At 44.3% G+C, this 18,697-nt stretch overlaps 1 protein-coding gene across 2 annotated transcripts in view; it reads left to right on the top strand.

The window, feature by feature from the left end:
- Positions 1-18,697, top strand: part of LOC118364392 (raftlin-like) — a 79,902-nt gene that overhangs the window by 51,515 nt on the left and 9,690 nt on the right. For both annotated transcript variants that reach the window (XM_035745895.2, XM_035745896.2), the window contains exon 7: positions 721-839. In XM_035745895.2, the coding sequence (XP_035601788.1) occupies positions 721-839 (119 nt within the window). The remainder of the gene's footprint in view (positions 1-720; positions 840-18,697) is intronic.

The raw sequence follows: 18,697 nt of genomic DNA on the forward strand, positions 1-18,697 counted from the left end.
CCCTCGTTCCCCCATTATTAGGGCAGAGTAATGAAATGTGGAGTGTCTCATGGTGGAGCCTGGGCCGCACCAACTCTATTAGTGTGTAAATGGTACAGGAGTAATGAGAAAGCACTCAGGCCAACTGAGAGCCCTGGTCTGAAGGGCAATAGGTTCTAGCACACTGCTCAATGGAATCAAAAGAAATGCGGGATGGAGAAGAAGCTCACCAATGTTCCTATACCAATAATGCCCAAACTGGGAATGTTACCTTTATCCATGTGGTTCAGATGAAATGGAGTCTACAGAAAAGCATGTTTATGGTACCATGGCCCTAATAGTCTAATAGTCCTTCCATGTAAATATCTACAATATGTAAAGCATATCATTGTTTTCAGATGAATCGTGTTATGCTTCAACAATCTGTCCATAATACCTGTCTGTTCATCTATAATCTCTCCAAGCTTCTTCCCTGAAGGAAACATTCTTCTCCCCCTCTCTCTTGTTCTGTCATAGCTACATAATCCATAATCCATAGCCCTTGCTTATACAAATGGTCCATGCTGCAGCCATGCCTGGTAATAAATGGCCCAGTGTGTGTGTGGGTTGCTGGTCGGCTGCATAATGTCATTAACTTCCTTCTCCTCTTGCACAGCCTAGAGGCCTGGGAGCCAGACAGACAGACACCCTCCATTCTGTAAATACTAACTCCTTCATGGCCTCCCTCTCCATTTTCTACAGATTTGCAGCCTAAATCAGTGGAAAGCGTCTTCATCTTCCAGGAGGGGACGGAGGGCGGCGACCAGAGCGTGACCACCACGTACGACGCCATTGTTGTGGAGCAGTGGACTGTCATTGATGTGAGTGGGCTTTTTACATGGCTCGGAGTGTTTTCCAAGGTTGGAGCGGTTTGTCCTTACATTTTACTGGGAGAGTCATCATATGGAAATATTCCCTCTAACCATGGTGGCTATGGCACATGTGTCATGGTGGCTATGGCACATGTGTCATGGTGGCTTGTCTTATCTGCAGCAAACAAGCCCTTATCTGGCCAGCCATTAAGTCCCCAGTTTGCGCAAATCCAAGTTGGAAATGGATTTCTGTCTACTTCTGAAGGGTTTGAGGCTTTTTTTCTCTGTGTGTGTGTGTGTGTATCACTGTTAGAGTTTGTAGTTTGAGGCTGTCGAAGTGTGAAAATATACTTATGTCCCCTAAATGTGACTGGAGCATCGTCCAGCTCAGAAAAGAAGTCGGCTCACAAAGACAGAATTTAACCATCGACATCAAAATGCTCTTAACCCTTTAAAATGACTGAAGAATTCAGACTACACAATATTCGCCGCCTTAAAACGTCATGTTTGTCAGTGTCCCACACCACACAAAAACCTAGGCGCATGTGTCTTGTGAAGGTTATACACTGCGCCATTTTGAAAATCGTGGAGTATGTAGGTATCTTTATGTGAATACTGTGGTAAAGATAGTGCAATAATGTCTTTATTAAAGATTTAGCAATTATTTTGTCAACCACTGAGAAATAACATGGATTTAATATACTTTTTTAAGCACCTTTGGAAGTTCATTGAAGGACAAAGCAACAATGTGTAACAACTTTAGATGTTTCACATTATAGCTCCAATGGATCCAATCAAAATATGCTGGCCAGGACTTTATCAAAAGCAATTTTGCTCAACTTATCGCTCCTGAAGTTAGCTTGATAACACTACTTTACAAAGGATGATCAGACTTCATTGCTGGCACATTCATTATGATAACTGCTTAAAATGTATATGCAAATTATCCTCACCGCTCATTGTCATTTCGGTGGCAGAATAATTACACTGAAAAATTATGCAGAATATTGATTGGGATATTTCTCTTCAGCGCTCTCGTTCCCGTCTTGCTGAAAGACTGACAGGTGGTTGGATTTATGAGCCGCGAAAACAAGAAAACAGGCTGGTTCACTGGGAATTCAATCAATATTGTTGTGTTGAAGCAGGAAGTGCAGCTTTTCTCCGAGATTTTGTTTTCGTATGGCATAGAACATGTCGAACTTTCTGTTTTAATTGATAGCAAACTTTTAAAACAAATCTGACTTTAAACCCAAATGAGGAGTTACAGTATTTTATGCGCAGTATTCACAATCACGTTGGTAGAATGTGGTATGATTGGTACAGTGTAGATATGTAGAGCTGTTTGTGGCCAAACTGTTTGTGGTCTGTAATCTAGAAAGTCAGACCTTCCTCAATTGTCACTAATTTCACATTTTTGTGTGGGAGATGGGGTCATTTCGACAGCAATTTATTTGGTACTTTACATTCATATTAGTCCATATGTATTCACCATATAAGAATGTATACGTTAGGCCATTTAATCAAGAAAGGTAAGGCTAAATAATAACTGTACAGATGCTCAGAATTCTGCATAGGTCTATGGATGGACATTCTACCTTAGCCAATCAGAGACATACTTCCCATTTTCTTCAATAAATGACTATGCTCTGATGAAGGCCGACTGACAAAGCTCGGCGACAATGAAAGACATTTGCATCTGACTGGAAGACCTTTTCCTATTTCTACAATAAATTACTAAAGGAACTGAATAGGACATATAGCAGATGTTCATGGAGCCCACAAAATGAATAACTAGACATAATTTCCTACACAATGAAATTCAAATTAGGACTGTGCTCCCGTCTCTCGTATCAAAAGGAAAATCAATATGAAAGTTCAGCCTTGGATATAATGCAATGCCTCCCCTTATCATTGAGCTCTTAAAGCTGCAACAAAAAGTTTCTCTCCTAGAGACCTCTGAGAAATATTCTTTATAGATTTTGCAACCTTGTTATTAGTTCATATTGATGGAAGGGAATGAAATACTTAGAATACCGGCATGTTAATGTACTACTAACATTCTCAGTTTCTAGATAAATTATTTAACAAATAACATGAATGACAACTGAAAACAACAGGAAGTGGATGTGTGTGAATATTATTTTATGATAGCACTACTGCTAATAATTAATGCCTAACTGTGTCCTTTGGGGATTTGGAATGCATGTGGTGCAATATGGTCAACATTTGGGTACATTACTTGAGATTTTATGAAGTGTTATACTTAAGTGATAATGCCCAAAAAGCCAATATTTGGAGGATATATTGGCACGGTGTTGTTAAAAAAAAGTAACCTTTTAGGCAAGTCAAGTTAGAACAAATTCTTATTCTACAATGACGGCCTTTTGTGGGCCAATTGTGCGCCACCCTATGGGACTCCCAATCACAATCACAATCACGGCCAGATGTGATTCAGCCTGGATTTGAACCAGGGGCTGTAGTAATGCCTCTTGCACTGAGATGCTGTGCCTTAGACCGCTGCGCCACTCAGGAGACCACAATATATCCTCCAAACACCGACTTTGAAGGCATTATCACTTTGAGGGCGTTACCAACACATTCAAATAATGATTTACATATTTGTATTGAAAACATTATTTCGATGATTTTTAAAAATACTATTTCATCCTTCCACAGGGTATAGTCCCGACACAAATCTAGAGTTGCTACCCAAGCAGGCTGGTCATTAGTTCTATTGGTTCAGTTGCCAGAAATGCGACCCAGTTGTTCAGTCTTTTTGTTTTGTATCTATGGACGTGACCCAGTCGTTCGTTCTAAATGTTCTATTGCCACACTGGCTGGCAACATTCTCCTCCCTTGCTTGCATCTAACTACAGCTAACTTATAGTCACGTCAAACAGTGCAGTCAGAACAACAACAAAGTAGCTGAATTTGCACTTGTTTAAGCTGATTTCTAGATACATTTATAGGTGTATAGGTCCTTGTAAAAGTATTCAACCCCGTGGCGTTTTTCCTATTTTGTTGCATTACAACCTGTAATTTATGGATTTTTATTTGGATTTCATGTAGTGGACATACACAAAATAGTCACAATTGGTGAAGTGAAATGAAAAAAAGAACATGTTTAAAAATATATATATATAATAAATAAAAAACTGAAAAGTGGTGCATGCATATGTATTCACCCCCTTTGCTATGAAGACCCTAAATTAGATCTGGTGCAACCAATTACCTTAATAAGTGACATAATTAGTTAAATAAAGTCCACCCTTGTGCAATTTAAGTGTCACGTGATCTAATAGTCTTCCGGCGCTGACAGAGATGGCCGCCTCACTTCGTGTTCCTTGGAAACTATGCAGTATTATTATTTTTTACCCCCTTTTCGTGGTATTGTTAGTAGTTACTATCTTGTCTTATCGCTACAACTCCCGTAGGGGCTCGGGAGAGACTAAGGTCGAAAGCCATCTGTTTTCCAAAACACAACCTAAACAAGCCACACTGCTTCTTAACACAGCGCGCCTCCAACCCGGAAGCCAGCCGCACCAATGTGTCGGAGGAAACACTGTGCACCTGGTGACCTGGTTAGCCTGCACTGCGCCCGGCACGCCACAGGAGTCACTAGTGCGCGATGAGACAAGGATTTCTCTACCGACCAAACCCTCCCTAACGCGGACGACATTAGGCCAATTGTGCGTCGCCCCATGGACCTCCCGGTCGCGGCCGGCTGTGACAGAGCCTGGGCTCGAACCCAGAGTCTCCAGTGCCCTAGACCACTGCGTCACCCGGGAGGCCCGTATTTGTTTTTTTTACGTGTTATTTCTTACATTGGTAATCTTAGGTTTTATTACATACAGTCGGGAGGCACTCTGAATATAAGAGCAACGTCAACTCACCATCATTACGACCTGGAATATGACTTTCCCGAAGCGGATCCTGTGTTTTGCCCACCACCCAGGACAATGGATTGGATCCCAGCCGGCGAACCAAAACAACATCGCTGTAAAAGGGGCAGACAAAGTGGTCATCTGGTCAGGCTCCGGAGACGGGCAAATTGCGCACTGCTCCAGAGCATACTACTCGCCAATGTCCAGTCTCTTGACAACTAGGTTGTTGAAATCTGAGCAAGGGTAACATTCCAGAGAGACATAAGAGACTGTAACGTTGTCTTTGCTTCACGGAAACATGGCTCACTCGAGACATGCTATCGGAGTCGACACAGCCAGCTGGTTTCTTCATGCATCGCGCCGACAGAAACAAGCATCTTTCTGGTGAGAAGAGGGGCGGGGGGGTATGCCTTATTATTAACGAGACGTGGTGTGATTATAACAACATACAGGAACTCAAGTCCTTCTGTTCACCTGACCTAGAATTCCTCCAATCAAATGTCGACCGCATTATGTACCAAGAGAATTCTCTTCGATTATAATCACAGCCGCATATATCCCCCCCCAGGCAGACACATTGACGGCCCTGAACGAACTTTATTTGACTCTATGTAAACTGGAAACCACATATCCTGAGGCTGCATTCATTGTAGCTGGGGATTTTAACAAGGCTAATCTGATAACAAGACTCCCTAAATTCTATCAGCATATTGATTTCCCTATCAGGGCTGGTAAAACCCTGGATCATTGTTATTCTAACTTCCGCGACGCATATAAGGCCCTCCCCCGCCCTCCTTTTGGAAAAGCTGACCACGACTCAATTTTGTTTCTCCCAGAGACTAAAACAGGAAGCTCCCATGCTCAGGTCTGTTCAACGCTGGTCCGACATATCTGATTCCACGCTTTAAGATTGCTTCAATCACGTGGATTGGGAACATGACCGAATACAAACAGTGTAGCTATTCCCTCCGCAAGGCAATCAAACAAGCTAAGCGTCAGTATAGAGACAAAGTAGAGTCGCAATTCAACGGCTCAGACACAAGAGGTATGTGATGGATTACAAAAAGAAAACCAGCCCCGTCGCGGACCAGGATGTCTTGCTCCCAGACAGACTAAGGAGGAAGGTGAGGGATCAGCCCAGAACTACACGGCAGGTCCTGGTCAATGACCTGAAGAGAGCTGGGACCACAGTCTCAAAGAAAACCATTAGTAACACACTACGCCGTCATGGATCAAAATCCTGCAGCGCACGCAAGGTCCCCCTGCTCAAGCCAGTGCATGTCCAGGCCCGTCTGAAGTTTGCCAATGACCATCTGGATGATCCAGAGGAGAAATGGGAGAAGGTCATGTGGTCTGATGAGACAAAAATAGAGCTTTTTGGTCTAAACTCCACTCGCCGTGTCTGGAGGAAGAAGAAGAATGAGTACCACCCCACACCATCCGTGAAGCATGGAGGTGGAAACATCATTCTTTGGGGATGCTTTTCTGCAAAGGGGACAGGACGACTGCATCGTATTGAGGGGAGGATGGATGGGGCCATGTATCGCGAGATCTTAGCCAACAACCTTCTTCCCTCAGTAAGAGCATTGAAGATAGGTCGTGGCCGGGTCTTCCAGCATGACAACGACCCGAAACACACAGCCAGGGCAACTAAGGAGTGGCTCCATAAGAAGCATTTCAAGGTCCTGGAGTGGCCTAGCCAGTCTCCAGACCTGAACCCAATAAAAAATCTTTGGAGGGAGCTGAATGTCCGTATTGCCCAGCGACAGCCTCGAAACCTGAAGGATCTGGAGAAGGCCTGTATGGAGGAGTGGGCCAAAATCCCTGCTGCAGTGTGTGCAAACCGGGTCAAGAAGTACAGGAAACGTATGATCTCTGTAATTGCAATCAAAGGTTTCTGTACCAAATATTAAGTTCTGCTTTTCTGATGTATCAAATACTTATGTCATGCAACAAAATGCAAATTAATTACTTAAAAATCATACAATGTGATTTTCTGGATTTTAGATTCCGTCTCTCACAGTTGAAGTGTACCTATGATAAAAATTACAGACCTCTACATGCTTTGTAAGTAGGAAAACCTGCAAAATCGGCAGTGTATCAAATACTTGTTCTCCCCACTGTATACACCTCTTCTGAAAGGCCCCAGAGTCTGCAACACCACTAAGCAAGGGGCGCCACCAAGCAAGCGGCACCATGCAGACCAAGGAGGTCTCCAAACAGGTCAGGGACAAAGTTGTGAAGAAGTACAGATCAGGGTTGGGTTATAAAAAAATATCCAAAACTTTGAACAGCCCACGGAGCACCATTAAATACATTATTAAAATGTTTTAAGAATATGACACCATAACAAACTTGCCAAGAGTGGGCCGCCCACCAAAACTCACAGACCAGGCAAAGAGGGCATTAATCAGAGAGGCAACAAAGAGACCAAAGATAACCGTGAAGGAGCTGCAAAGCTCCACCGCGGATATTGGAGTATCTGTCCATAGGACCACTTTAAGCCGTACATTCCACAGAGCTGGGCTTTGCAGAAGAGTGTCCAGAAAAAAAATAAAAAGCCATGTGGGAGACTCCCCAAACATATGGAAGTAGGTACTCTGGTCAGATGAGACAAACATTTTGTTTTTTGGCATTCAAGGAAAACGCTATGTCTGGCACAAACTCAACACCTCTCATCACCCTGAGAACACCAACCTCACAGTGAAGCATGGTGGTGGTAGCACATTGTGGGGATGTTTTTCATTGTCAGGGACTGGGAAACTGGTCAGAATTAAAGGAATGATGGATGGCCCTAAATACAGGGAAATTCTTGAGGGAAACCTGTTTCAGTCTACCAGAGATTTGAGACTGGGACGGAGGTTCACCTTCCAGCAGTACAATAACCCTCAGCATACTGCTAAAGCAGCACTTGAGTGGTTTAAGGGGAAAAAATGTATTGGAATGTACTAGTCAATGCCCAGACCTCAATCCAATTGAGAATTTGTGATACGACTTAAAGATTGCTGTACACCAGCGGAATCCAGTTCAACTTGAAGGAGCTGGAGTAGTTTTGCCTTGAAGAATGGACAAAAATCTCAGTGGCTAGATGTGCCAAGCTTATAGAGACATACCCCAAGAGACTTGATGCTGTAATTGCTGCAAAAGGTGGCTCTACAAAGTTTTGACTTTGCGGGGGTGAATAGTTATGCACACTCAAGTTCTGTTTTTTTTGTCTTATTTCTTGTTTGTTTCACACCCCAAAAATATTTAGCATCTTCAAAGTGGTAGGCATGTTGTGTAAATCAAATGATACAACCCCCCCAAAAATCCATTTTAATTCCAGGTTGTAATGCAACAAAGCAGGAAAAATGCCAAGGGGGGGTGAATACTTTTTGCCACATCGATCGACTTTTTGCTACATGATCATGACACTGTTGTTCAGAGGAGCTAGCCAACAAGACAGCTAACAATTACTTCAAACTGAAGCTGGAAAGACTGCAAACTGGCTGCATATTATTTATTTGTACCTGTTTTCTATTGATATTTCTTTGTCCATAAAAATGTGTCCCTTTTCATGATTTCGACTGGCTGAGAAAAGCTGCCTGTCTGTCTTATCCTGACTCCCAACAATTACTATGCGACAGCAGGAGATCGAACTTGAATATTGAAACAACGTTACAAATGTTGGAGAGACAAATGGGAAGGTTTGTACAAATCTCCGCTGTTGAAAACTAAATGTTAAATAATGTCTAGATGCTTTTTATAGTGGATATCAAGTTTATAAATTGCCTGGCTGATGAGACAGAGTAAATAGGCATTTTAACGTCATAGATTTAGCCGGCGGTAACTTGTGGAATAGACACCGGCTGGAATGTGGTTTTAACCTTTCTAGCGGTCGCGGAACCCCTCGACAACATTCCGCTGAAAAGGCAGCGTGCGAAATAAAAAAATATGTTTTAGAAATGTGTAACTTTCACACATTAACAAGTCCAATACAGCAAATGAAAGATAAACATCTTGTTAATCTACCCATTGTGTCCGATTTCAAAAATGCTTTATAGCTAAAGCACCAACATATGATTATGTGTGTCCAAGGAAGGGCCAGAAGTATACAGAATGGTGTCGTCTGCGTAGAGGTGGATCAGGGAATCGCCCGCAGCAAGACCAACATCATTGATATATACAGAGAAAAGAGTTGGCCCGAGAATTGAACCCTGTGGCACCCCCATAGAGACTGCCAGAGGACCGGACAACATGCCCTCCGATTTGACACACTGAACTCTGTCTGCAAAGTAGTTGGTGAACAAGGCAATTAGAAAAACCGAGGCTACTGAGTCTGCCGATAAGAATATGGTGATTGACAGAGTCGAAAGCCTTGGCCAGGTCGATGAAGATGGCTGCACAGTACTTTTATCGATGGCGGTTATGATATCGTTTAGTAACTTGAGCGTGGCTGAGGTGCACCCGTGACCGGCTCGGAAACCAGATTGCACAGCGGAGAAGGTACGGTGGGATTCGAGATGGTCAGTGATCTGTTTGTTGATCATTCAAGCATTTTTAGAAACTTCAGAGTGTTTTCAATCCAATACTAATAATGATATGCATATATTAGCATCTGGGAGAGAGTAGGAGGCAGTTCACTCTGGGCAAGCTATTCATCCAAAAGTGAAAATGCTGCCCCCTATCCCAAAAAGGTAAACCAATCAGCATTCAGGATTAAACCCATCCGTTGCAAAATGTGTCATAAACACATTCTTGGCAACTTCATATAGCATAGATGCTGTAGAGGTCAATAGAACTCAGACCACAGGGATAGAATGGCACCGGATTGGTGCACATTCAATAAATCTAACAAAGTGGATATTCGTCAAATCCGAGAGGATTGATGTATTGTAACAGGACCACAATGTGGTTACTAATGTCCGATTTGGATATATTTGGCTGTTTTCACTGCATAACATTTAGAAGTTGTTCCTTTTCAGGTTTAGAAGAAGTGACTGCTTAAGTTGCGACTCTAGGGGCAGTATTTTCATTTTTGGGAAAAAAACGTTCCCGTTTTAAACAGGATATTTTGTCAGGACAAGATGCTAGAATATGCATATAATTGACAGCTTTGGATAGAAAACACTCTAACGTTTCCAAAACTGCAAAGATATTGTCTGTGAGTATAACAGAACTGATGTTGCAGGCAAAAGCCTGAGAAAAATCAAATTCGGAAGTGTCCCATATTTTGAAAGCGCTGCATTCCAATGAGTCCCTATTGAGCTGTGAATGTCCTATCAACGAGCTTACGCTTTCTACGTATTCCCCAAGGTGTCTACAGCATTGTGGCGTTGTTTTACACATTTATGTTGAAGAATAGCTGTAGGCGGCTACATTGCGTAAGTGGTCACATGATGGCTCCCAGGGTGACTCTCGCGTAAAATACAGAGGTAGCCATTACTCCAATCGGTCCTACTGAAAAGCGAATTGTCCCGACGGATATATTATCGAATAGATATTAGAAAAACACCTTGAGGATTGATTATAAACAACTTTTGCCATGTTTCTGTCGATATTATGGAGCTAATTTGGAATATTTTTCTCCTTTTTCGTGACTGCAATTTCCGGGCGATTTCTCAGCCAAACGTGAAGAACAAACGGAGCTATTTCGCCTACAAAAATAATCTTTTGGGAAAAAAATGAATCTTGGCTATCTACCTGGGAGTCTCGTGAGTGAAAACATCCGAAGTTCATCAAAGGTAAACGACTTAATTTGATTGCTTTTCTGATTTGTGACAAGGTTGCCTGCTGCTAGCAAGGCATAATGCTATGCTAGGCTATCGATAAACTTACACAAATGCTTGTCTAGCTTTGGGTGTAAAGCATATTTTGAAAATCTGAGATGACAGGGTGATTAACAAAAGGCTAAGCTGTGTCTCAATATATTTCATTTGTGATTTTCATGAATAGGAATATTTTCTAGGGATATTTATGTCCGTTGCTTTATGCTAATTAGTGTCAGGCGATGATTATGCTCCCGGATCCGGGATGGGGAGTCACAAGAAGTTATTGCGAACTCCTGTTCATATAAGCTGGTATAATAGCTACACCAAAGTATTGAGATAAACTTTTGTTATTGACCAAATACTTATTTTCCACCATAATTTGCAAATAAATTCATTAACAATCCTACAATGTGATTTTCTGGATTTTGTTTTCTCATTTTGTCTGTCATAGTTGAAGTGTACCTATGATGAAAATTGCGAACTTGCACAATTGGTGGCTGACTAAATACTTTTTTGCCCCACTGTATATATTTAGAATAGAAGATAGCATTGTTCATTTATGGTGCAAAGCTAACAAACCGCTAATCGCTAACAGTCATGCTAAAATGCTCATGCATTCCAATGCAAAATGCTAACTGTAGTGCTAGCGGGAAGTGCAAGCTAGCTAACAAGCTCAACACATGGTAATTGTACACAATAAACCACAAAACCTAGCTCCACATAAGATGACACAGATCTCAAGGCACTTACGTTTAGATGCACGCACAATTAAACATCAGTCATACGGGGATTCAGTCCACAGTAGGAAAACTTCAGCAGGAGGGAAAACTGTGGAAGTGCTCATCAGGATGGAGATAGCACGTTTCTGACATAGACCAACTGAAACTGAAGTCCCGGAAATTAAGGCTGCTGATAGGCTGAACAAGATGTGATGATAAGTATTTGGCGTGACCTTGGCCAATAAGATACTAACAAAAGTGGGGGGCCTCTGAATAGGAGGCTCAACTGCCCGACTAGAGCTAACCATAAAGGATGGCTAGAATCAGCTGACTGAAGCTGGCCATTTTAACAGGTGTCATCGGTCAGAGGGCCTCTCATGTTAACTTGTAGTCTAGACTCTAGTTCTCCCAACATTTGTCTGTCATGGAGCTATGCTTGATTTATATGATGGAATGAGCTGAAATATGCCATCAATCCTATTGGTGCTGCCCGATTTCAGTAGCCAATTAACATGCAGTGGGTGTTGCAAAATGTTGAATAGCCAGAATAGACTAAATTATAATCTCTGTCAGATGAATACCTCGTACCTACAATTCTGCATGTATTGAAAGCAGTAACTCCCCTCAATTAATTCTGAACAATTCATGACATTTCAGGACCAAGAACTTGGATTCAAAATAGCTTCTGAAGTTTCATAATTTTATGTTCATTAATGAGAAAATGTGGCCGTTTTTTCCATTTCCTGAAAAGTTTATGTTTTGGAGATGAGTTTTTCATTCAACAGCACCAATGGGTCTTGGGGAAATTAGTAATAATTTGCATGACTTTTTAAAGATTATCTAAGCATAGATATAGCTTGTTATTTGGCTTTTTACTGAAATATTTATTTTAACACATACTGGTCAAAAGTAAACCAAGGCATGTCAATAGTCATGTAGCAGCAGGTGTGGCAGGTGTGGCAGGGGGACCACTGAAGGGATCATTAAAGTGTATCCTTATCCAATGATTTATTTTTCCTCTGAACCCGAGGTGAGACGAGCTGACCTATATACAGAGACCATTTTTCACTTTCCCTGCATGAGTCCACTCCTATGGTCAGACTAGTTTGATGAGGGATGTGGAAATTATGCTCATGGCTTGTGGATAAGGAAGTTCCCAGAGAATTCTGCTCACCGAAATATGTGACTAATAATTGGTTGACATCGAGGCTAACTTACAATGGTTAAATGTCAAAATGTTGACATATTCTATTGAAACTATGTTGATTATTATTACTCTTAATATTATTATTATACTGTATATGGTGTGATTAGTCTTCATGAAAGCTGTTGGTTTTCAAAAATGTTCTCAGTCTCTCAATGATTGACATGCAGAGTAGGGACTTTTAAGCCTTGTTTCAGGATACACTGTCCATAAAAATACAATGAGATTGTGGTGGAAGAAGTGCAGCCCGGTCCAAAGACAAAGTGATAGCTAGAAGGCTAGAGGAGTAGCCTAGATCATTTCCCTGGGCTGATAGACCAGACTACGGCCTGTAAAAACATGAAGGTACAATTAGACTTATTTCAAAAAGGGAGCGAAGTCTGTCAATTCTTCTCAAATAGAAACGGTTGAGAATTACTTCAAAACAATAGAGCTCTGTTTTCTTTCCTCCAGCTCTTTGTGAACTCAACACCACCCTGCTAGTTTTACTCTATAACACGGTTCTGTTTTCAAATTTTAGCCCCTATCTCACTGTTCTCCACTCTTCATAATGTAGCCTTTTACCACCCTAGCTTGCTTCCTACCCTGTTTATATATATAGATTATATTTAACACACAAATCAGAACACAGAGTTACTGCTAAGGCCCCGGGTTCCGTTTCTCATGTGCTGATGCAGCAAGGTGACTACGGTGAGATCAGGGTGAGGGAATCTTCCAGAACATGATTCACTCAGTCGAGTCTCAGTTACGCTCAGGAATGAAGAGGGCCATTAAACAAAATTTATTTCCCAATTTACTTTGCTTTTATGGCTTTGAAAATGTGTCCATTTCTGGCAGAGGTTCCAACACAAACCCTAAAACACAGCACTCACAGCTCTGGATATTCGGAGGGTTGCTGGGACAGCAAATGCCAATGTAAATAACAGTTTCAACAGAGCCCTCTCTACCCTACTGCAGTGTTTCTCGAACAATGGGTCCTGGCCAATTCTCACTGGCTTGTGGCTTAAGACTTGATTGTGAGGCCTCCAGGGGGCGCAGTGGTTAAGGGCACTGTACTGCAGCGCCAGCTGTGCCACCAGAGAGTCTGGGTTCACGCCCAGACTCTGTCGTAATCGGACACGACCGGGAGGTCCGTAGGGATATTCTAGTCTCGTCGCGCACCAGCGACTTCTGTGGGCGCAGTGCGAGCTAACCAAGGTTGCCAGGTGCACGGTGTTTCCTCCGACACATTGCTGCGGCTGACTTCCGGGTAGGATGCGCGCTGTATTAAGAAGCAGTGCGGCTTGGTTGGGTTGTGTATCGGAGGACGCATGACTTTCAACCTTTGTCTCTCCCGAGCCAGTACGGGAGTTGTAGCGATGAGACAAGATAGTAGCTACTAAACAATTGGATACCACGAAATTGGGGAGAAAACAGGGTAAATTTAAAAAAATAATAAATACTACAATACAATCTGTTGGTTTGGGACCCAAATGTACTGTTGATGCCCGTGTAGAACTACAACGTGTGCAATATATACACTGCTCAAAAAAACAAAGGGAACACTTAAACAACACAATGTAACTCCAAGTCAATCACATTTCTGTGAAATCAAACTGTCCACTTAGGAAGCAACACTGATTGACAATACATTTCACATGCTGTTGTGCAAATGGAATAGACAACAGGTGGAAATTATAGGCAATTAGCAAGACACCCCCAATGAAGGAGTGGTTCTGCAGGTGGTGACCACAGACCACTTCTCAGTTCCTAGGCTTCTTGGCTGATGTTTTGGTCACTTTTGAATGCTGGTGGTGCTTTCACTCTAGTGGTAGCATGAGACGGAGTCTACAACCCACACAAGTGGCTCAGGTAGTGCAGCTCATCCAGGATGGCACATGAATGCGAGCTGTGGCAAGAAGGTTTGCTGTGTCTGTCAGCGTAGTGTCCAGAGCATGGAGGCGCTACCAGGAGACAGGCCAGTACATCAGGAGACGTGGAGGAGGCCGTAGGAGGGCAAAAACCCAGCAGCAGGACCGCTACCTCCGTGTTTGTGCAAGGAGGAGCAGGAGGAGCACTGTCAGAGCCCTGCAAAACGACCTCCAGCAGGCCACAAATGTGCATGTGTCTGCTCAAACGGTCAGAAGTGGGGGACGTCGGAAAACACCAAGATTGGCAAATTCACCACTGGCGCCCTGTGCTCCTCACCGATGAAAGCAGGTTCACACTGAGCACATGTGACAGACGTGACAGAGTCTGGAGACGCCGTGGAGAACGTTCTGCTGCCTGCAACATCCTCCAGCATGACCGGTTTGGCGGTGGGTCAGTCATGGTCTGGGGTGGCATTTCTTTGGGGGGCTGCACAGCCCTCACTGTGCTCGCCAGAGGTAGCCTGACTGCCATTAGGTACCGAGATGAGATCCTCAGACCCCATGTGAGACCATATGCTGGTGCGGTTGGCCCTGGGTTCCTCCTAATGCAAGACAATGCTAGACCTCATGTGGCTGGAGTGTGTCAGCAGTTCCCGCAAGAGGAAGGCATTGTTGCTATGGACTGGCCCGCCCGTTCCCCAGACCTGAATCCAATTGAGCACATCTGGGAACATCTGGGACATCATGTCTCGCTCCATCCACCAACGCCACGTTGCACCACAGACTGTCCAGGAGTTGGCGGATGCTTTAGTCCAGGTCTGGGAGGAGATCCGTCAGGAGACCATCCGCCACCTCATCAGGAGCAGGCCCAGGCATTGTAGGGAGGTCATACAGGCACGTGGAGGCCACACACACTTCTGAGCCTCATTTTGACTTGTTTTAAGGACATTACATCAAAGTTGGATCAGCCTGTAGTGTGGTTTTCCACTTTAATTTTGAGTGTGACTCCAAATCCAGACCTCCATGGGTTGATAAATTTGATTTCCATTGATAATTTTTGTGTGATTTTGTTGTCAGCACATTCAACTATGTAAAGAAAAAATTATTTAATAAGAATATTTCATTCATTCAGATCTAAGATGTGTTATTTTAGTGTTCCCTTTATTTTTTTGAGCAGTGTATTTCTTTTCATATCTGACATGTGCTGTGGTTTGTCAGTGAGGGCAGATGCAGAGGAGATGGAACACCACAAACACACTTCCTGTGTGAGCAGAGGCGTTAGCGCATGTGTGCGTGCGACGAGCGTGTGTCTTTAACCCAAATCTCTTGTGCACTACACTGTCATACCAACGAACAATCTGACAGAAATGCATGTATTTTGCTATGCATCATACATAGTTCATCATCTGTTGTCAAGAGCTTGGGTAATCGTGGATCTTTTCATGGGGTTTTAATGGTCTATGTGTTTATGCATGCATACATTTATGCGTGTGTGTGCCTGTCTGCCTGCGTGTGTGTTTTCATACGTTGGAATTTTGGGTAAAGATTACGTGGTCCTTCTGTAGCTCAGTTGGTAGAGCATGGCGCTTGTAACGCCAGGGTAGTGGGTTCGATCCCCGGGAACACCCATACGTAGAATGTATGCACACATGACTGTAAGTCGCTTTGGATAAAAGCGTCTGCTAAATGGCATATATTACTTGTCATGCAAATGGGCACAGTTATTGTCATAATTGTCAATTTTGTTAAAATGTTTTGAGCCTCGTAATGCATCTCTGAAAAATAGCTACGACAAACCTAATGAGTACAACCCAGCTTTGGTAACACCCCTGTGTCAAAAACCTCTTGGAACTTTTGGAAATGAAGCTACTCCCAACGGTGCCGTTCTGCTCGTAAAATGATTACTAACTTTACCCACTTCACGTAAAAATGAAAAACTGCCATTGAGTCATTTATATCTACTTGAATATGAAGTTGAATCCCCCTTCTCTTAAAATGAATATGCATTATGACTATTATGATCATTCTTTTTGAAGTTCACAGTTATTGTCTATAATTGTCAGTAATAGGATGAAACGATAATGGTGCCAGCCCTACTCGTACTTGTGCTTGTGCGTCCGTGTACATTTACATTTACATTTAAGTCATTTAGCAGACGCTCTTATCCAGAGCGACTTACAAATTGGTGCATACACCTTAAGACATCCAGTGGAACAGCCACTTTACAATAGTGCATCTAAATCTTTTTAGGGGGGGGGGGGTGAGAAGGATTACTTACCCTATCCTAGGTATTCCTTGAAGAGGTGGGGTTTCAGGTGTCTCCGGAAGGTGGTGATTGACTCCGCTGTCCTGGCGTCGTGAGGGAGTTTGTTCCACCATTGGGGGGCCAGAGCAGCGAACAGTTTTGACTGGGCTGAGCGGGAACTGTACTTCCTCAGTGGTAGGGAGGCGAGCAGGCCAGAGGTGGATGAACGCAGTGCCCTTGTTTGGGTGTAGGGCCTGATCAGAGCCTGGAGGTACTGAGGTGCCGTTCCCCTCACAGCTCCGTAGGCAAGCACCATGGTCTTGTAGCGGATGCGAGCTTCAACTGGAAGCCAGTGGAGAGAGCGGAGGAGCGGGGTGACGTGAGAGAACTTGGGAAGGTTGAACACCAGACGGGCTGCGGCGTTCTGGATGAGTTGTAGGGGTTTAATGGCACAGGCAGGGAGCCCAGCCAACAGCGAGTTGCAGTAATCAAGACGGGAGATGACAAGTGCCTGGATTAGGACCTGCGCCGCTTCCTGTGTGAGGCAGGGTCGTACTCTGCGGATGTTGTAGAGCATGAACCTACAGGAACGGGACACCGCCTTGATGTTAGTTGAGAACGACAGGGTGTTGTCCAGGATCACGCCAAGGTTCTTAGCGCTCTGGGAGGAGGACACAATGGAGTTGTCAACCGTGATGGCGAGATCATGGAACGGGCAGTCCTTCCCCGGGAGGAAGAGGAGCTCCGTCTTGCTGAGGTTCAGCTTGAGGTGGTGATCCGTCATCCACACTGATATGTCTGCCAGACATGCAGAGATGCGATTCGCCACCTGGTCATCAGAAGGGGGAAAGGAGAAGATTAATTGTGTGTCGTCTGCATAGCAATGATAGGAGAGACCATGTGAGGTTATGACAGAGCCAAGTGACTTGGTGTATAGCGAGAATAAGAGAGGGCCTAGAACAGAGCCCTGGGGGACACCAGTGGTGAGAGCGCGTGGTGAGGAGACAGATTCTCGCCACGCCACCTGGTAGGAGCGACCTGTCAGGTAAGACGCAATCAAGCGTGGGCCGCGCCGGAGATGCCCAACTCGGAGAGGGTGGAGAGGAGGATCTGATGGTTCACAGTATCGAAGGCAGCCGATAGGTCTAGAAGGATGAGAGCAGAGGAGAGAGAGTTAGCTTTAGCAGTGCGGAGCGCCTCCGTGATACAGAGAAGAGCAGTCTCAGTTGAATGACTAGTCTTGAAACCTGACTGATTTGGATCAAGAAGGTCATTCTGAGAGAGATAGCGGTAGAGCTGGCCAAGGACGGCACGCTCAAGAGTTTTGGAGAGAAAAGAGAGAAGGGATACTGGTCTGTAGTTGTTGACGTCGGAGGGATCGAGTGTAGGTTTTTTCAGAAGGGGTGCAACTCTCGCTCTCTTGAAGACGGAAGGGACGTAGCCAGCGGTCAGGGATGAGTTGATGAGCGAGGTGAGGTAAGGGAGAAGGTCTCCGGAAATGGTCTGGAGAAGAGAGGAGGGGATAGGGTCAAGCGGGCAGGTTGTTGGGCGGCCGGCCGTCACAAGACGCGAGATTTCATCTGGAGAGAGAGGGGAGAAAGAGGTCAGAGCATAGGGTAGGGCAGTGTGAGCAGAACCAGCGGTGTCGTTTGACTTAGCAAACGAGGATCGGATGTCGTCGACCTTCTTTTCAAAATGGTTGACGAAGTCATCTGCAGAGAGGGAGGGGGGATTCAGGAGGGAGGAGAAGGTGGCAAAGAGCTTCCTAGGGTTAGAGGCAGATGCTTGGAATTTAGAATGGTAGAAAGTGGCTTTAGCAGCAGAGACAGAGGAGGAAAATGTAGAAAGGAGGGAGTGAAAGGATGCCAGGTCCGCAGGGAGGCGAGTTTTCCTCCATTTCCGCTCGGCTGCCCGGAGCCCTGTTCTGTGAGCTCGCAATGAGTCGTCGAGCCACGGAGCGGGAGGGGAGGACCGAGCCGGCCTGGAGGATAGGGGACATAGAGAGTCAAAGGATGCAGAGAGGGAGGAGAGGAGGGTTGAGGAGTCAGAATCAGGAGATAAGTTGGAGAAGGTTTGAGCAGAGGGAAGAGATGATAGGATGGAAGAGGAGAGAGTAGCGGGGGAGAGAGAGCGAAGGTTGGGACGGCGCGATACCATCCGAGTAGGGGCAGCGTGGGAAGTGTTGGATGAGAGCGAGAGGGAAAAGGATACAAGG

Source organism: Oncorhynchus keta, chromosome 31 (genome assembly GCF_023373465.1).
Source record: "Oncorhynchus keta strain PuntledgeMale-10-30-2019 chromosome 31, Oket_V2, whole genome shotgun sequence".
NCBI classification, from domain to species: domain Eukaryota; kingdom Metazoa; phylum Chordata; class Actinopteri; order Salmoniformes; family Salmonidae; genus Oncorhynchus; species Oncorhynchus keta.